This window comes from Pinus tabuliformis, chromosome Q (genome assembly GCF_031772625.1).
Source record: "Pinus tabuliformis cultivar Carrire ecotype Pingquan chromosome Q, CPIR1, whole genome shotgun sequence".
NCBI lineage: Eukaryota > Viridiplantae > Streptophyta > Pinopsida > Pinales > Pinaceae > Pinus > Pinus tabuliformis.
In genome coordinates, this window is record NC_142296.1 from 89,486,278 (window position 1) to 89,490,683 (window position 4,406).

At 33.7% G+C, this 4,406-nt stretch overlaps 1 protein-coding gene across 1 annotated transcript in view; it reads right to left on the minus strand.

The window, feature by feature from the left end:
* LOC149218389 (uncharacterized) overlaps nt 1–3,279 on the minus strand; it is a 6,892-nt gene extending 3,613 nt beyond the window's left edge. The window contains exons 1-6 of the mRNA XM_089386549.1: nt 3,126–3,279; nt 2,956–3,030; nt 2,420–2,536; nt 880–954; nt 630–759; nt 339–430 (exon numbers count right to left, since the gene is read on the minus strand). Of these exons, the coding sequence (XP_089242675.1) occupies nt 339–430; nt 630–759; nt 880–954; nt 2,420–2,536; nt 2,956–3,030; nt 3,126–3,194 (558 nt within the window). The 5' untranslated portion in view covers nt 3,195–3,279. The remainder of the gene's footprint in view (nt 1–338; nt 431–629; nt 760–879; nt 955–2,419; nt 2,537–2,955; nt 3,031–3,125) is intronic.
* Between the last annotated feature and the right edge of the window lie 1,127 nt (nt 3,280–4,406).

The following is a 4,406-nucleotide window of genomic DNA, read 5'->3' on the forward strand; positions in this document are numbered from 1 at the left end:
GGGTCAGAATTTCTTGTTCCATATGCTCTATCAAGTACATTGTTTAACACAATTAGCATCCCGCTATGGAAAATGACAAATATTTCAAGAAAAGACACGTAAAATAATTTAACTAAATCCTCTTATGCTCCAATATCTGGATTATTAACCTAGAAATGCATAGGAATCAAATAATGTTTCTATTTATACCTTTATACTACCATATTATCAGAGTTAGTCCTCTAGCAATGCATAAAAATAAATTTTGTAGTGCACTACGAATATCAAGCTTCTTGCTTTATACATTCAATTTATTGAATATTTATACTTTTACATGAAAAGCTTGCTGGAGGACTTACTGCAAGTGTTCTTCCATCAGGAGCAATATCCCGGTCATGAAAGCACCACCTCTCAACTCCTAACTTCTTGAGAAACTCAAAATTTGCTCTCACTGTATAAACAAGTAACTTGCAGGTTCAGGGAATAAACACCTCATCTAATAATGCAGCATAAAATAGAAGTGATATATGTGTAATGTTTAATACAATCCAAAGAAGAAACCATCAATGAACAAGGTCCATACAAGCACAGCAATGCTTGCATTCTTAAAGAGAAATCAAAGGGCGAAAAAATCAACAAACTAATCTTACTTCTGCGTAGAGCAATAGCCAATGAGTTTGTGCCATCTTCCCATGGCCAGCTCTTTGTTGGAGCTCCAAATGGATCAGCACCGGTCCCACGGAATGTGTGCCAGAAAGCAACACTAAATCTCAACCAATCCTGTAATTATAACAACAAGGATTAATGATGCATATGAGTAGGCATCATTCTGAAATTCAACTGATGATACAAGATATAGGCAGCAGAAATGGAAACATTTAAAAGAATTATAATATCTACCTTCATTTTCTTTCCAAGAATCTCTTCTTCTGCATTATACCACTTATATGCCAGAGGGTTCTTACTCAACGGACCCTAAAAACAACCACACAAACGAAGAATAGAATTTCAATTAAATTAGTCGATCCAAAAACACAAAAGCAAGACCCTTCCCATATAACCACAAATTAACTATTTATCATTGACAAAAGATGACAGACATTGAAATGGGTTTCATCCAAGTCTTGCCTCGTAATATTTAAAAGTAAATTTTTTACAGTCACAAGGTAACAGTTGGATCTATAAATTAGTGAATGAATGCTCTTCTTTAAAAAATGAAATATACATTATATTTTAGTATTTTACTCATCTTGATAAAGATCATGTCATAGGTAACCATGACATGATCCAGGCTTTTGTTTTTGTACTTGTGTCTAATTTTACATCTTTTTGGTTGCTGAAACTTTGGGTATCCTCTCAAATAATGAAATATACTTGTATTATATTTTTTACTCATGTTGATAAAGTTCATGTCATGGGTAACCGTGAGATGATCCAGTATTTTGTGTTTATGCTTTGTGTTTTTAATTTTACATCCGTTTTGTTGTTGGAGCTTTGGGTATCCTCTCTAAAGAATGAAACCTTCTACCTATTGTCATTAACCAATCCCTCCGTTAATGCTTCAGTTATAGTTTTTTGTAATGCAACTCAAAAGCATAAATAGATCTCACCGACTTATCTTAAATTTACCTAGTTTGTTTTTGAATTTTTGCCATACAGATTGATTTCCATGTGAAGTTCAAACTTATGATTTTCTAGTTCTTTTTCTTTCACCACCCTGAGCTAACATATAGGTCCAACAAGTCACTAATATGGAAAGATGGCAAATACCCCACCTCTGGCTCACATTTCGGTCCAAAAAACCACCGAGGGTCAGCGTCTAATTTCTAGGAATCTTCCATTGCCTGGTTTTAATATAAATGTAGATTTAAAGATTCTCTTTTTCTTCTAGTAAAGTTGAAATAGCTCCAATGAGTTCCTTATACTTCTAGCCAAGGAATTGATGTCCATCACCTTTAACTTTTTCTAAATCTAAACAAAGCGTATTCTTTCAGCCATCATGAATCAATGCAGCAACTCAAAATTGCCAAAGGAATCTTGTGAGAGTCTACATACTGGAGACAACTTACGTCACAATTAGATAATCAGATATGGCATTGGTTGATAAGACTTCTTCAACACTACTTAGTTGGATCTATTTTTTTGGTGCAAAGGTGGAGTAGGAGGGGGGTGTGGGGGAGCCCATTAGTCTCTCTGTGCATGCCCCAAAATGAGGGTAGACGCTACCCCTTCATGAGTTGGCTCATCAAATGGGTGAGAAAACATCAATTTATTGAAGTGCGGCTAAATAAGAGTTTTAGGGAAGTGGATTCACCTACTCTAGTCATAATTTACAGAGCTAACCATTAATCAAGACTCCTACCCTTTCCCTTGTCTGCAGCCAAGGATCATGGTTTTGAAATACCAAAAGTTATATCATTTAATGATAATAAGCCCATACCTCATAGTTTATCTTTCGAATCCCAGGAAAAAACTCGCCTTCCCACTCATGGGAAATGCTGGATTCAGATTGCAATCCAGCCTCAGCCTGACAAGTGATGTCAGCTACAATTTCATCCTGCTCACACAAAACAACAATTAAAATACAATAGCCAAATTGAAACAACATCTGACATATTCAAACTCATGTATATTACTGAAACATGCAGGAATAAACAAAAAACTGAAAAAATATCCCCAAATCCTGAAATCCCACAACCATGAAGATCGCTCAAAAATAAATAAATTTAAGTTCTTTTTCCAGTCCTGCATGTAAATATGCCAATACCCACATAAGGTGAAATGAAGCAAAATCTGAAAAAAAAAGTGGTTCCCGAGCTAATCAAAGGACTAAGATTGACCCTTCAGGACCAACCCTGCATTTGGGTTGATCGGGACCTTACTGATTTTATCAAACACGAACCCTTCCCATCATAAATGGATTAAAACTGATTAAAAAATCAGAAATTTTACGTCATCAACATAAAGTAAGCTTACCGTGGCAAGGCCTAGGGATAAAAGGCAGAAGAAAGAGAGAAGCAGAAGCCTTGTCATTTTCATTGTTGCAAGCACCTGTGACAACCATCGTCACAATTCAACAAAGATAAGGAAAAGGAATACTGTAATTCATTATCCTGCCAAATATTGTCCATGGAGGGAAAACCTACCTCACTTCCGTAGTTAAGCAGAGTCAGCGAAGCTCGAAAAACTTCCAGGCAATGTATATCGTAGAGCATGCATGGAGATAAATGTGAATAGACATCTATAGCTTTTAAAGAGACTGTAAAGTTTCGAAATTTGAGCACGACCTGGAACCCACCTTACGGTTCAAGTTCGGGATGCTGAGATGACGTGGATGGATTTGTGAGCTTGGATGCTGAGATGACGTGGATGGATTTGTGGCTTTTTACTGACACCGTGGATCTGACGTGTGATAGTTATCGTTTGGTTAGGCTTTAATCTTCAAGGTAAAAGATTTAGTAATCTGTTCCTTGTCTTATAGTTTGTTTACCAGATATTCAATATTTTTTTGTCATTTGAAATTTTGGAAATATCTTGTATAAATGATTTTAAAATGATTCCAAACAGGTCACCCAATATCAAGAAAATGAATATACCCATATAACATTTAATATATATATATTATTTTTATTTAAATTTTTGGAAATATCTTGTATAAATGAATATACCCGTATAACATTTAACGTATATATATTATTTTTATTTGAATTTTTGGAAATATCTTGTATAAATGATTCTAAACAAGTCACCATTATCAAGAAAAATGAATATACCTATATGACATTTAACATATATATTAAATTGGATCAATTCTAATTGAATTATATGACTATTAAAATTTTACATTTATTTATTTTAAATATCTTTTTGATATTAAAATTTTACATTTATTTATTTTAAATATCTTTTTGATATTAATAAATAAATATCTTTATATATTATTATGATGAGAAAATATTGATAATAATATAGAGTAAAATTATTAACTTCTATATTTTATAGATTAAAAATGAGTGGTGGCCATGGGAGGGGCAGGGGTACATGGATTATTCTTGGTTCCAATAGAAAAGTTGAAATATTTTCCATGTGGGTATTAGGAAGAGGTTCAAATAATTAACCAAAAGCTTTTGTACTTTTCTAATGCTTAGTTTTGGCTTATGCTCATAACCTGGTAAACTAAATGATTGTTGGGGATTCAAGAATTATATATGCTACCTTGTGGTAGCTATTTTTTTAGAGAAAGTAAATTGAAGACTATACTCAAAAGAATTCGAGAATCTCTCTCCAAGTTTCATTATTCTTATGTCTTTCATGTCTTATGACAGAGTAACCAAGAAGGTCACAAGATAGTGAACAAGAGAACTGGTTTGGCTTTGGGAACATTATGGATCAATGGGAAAGTAGAATTTCGATATATTCCATAAGGA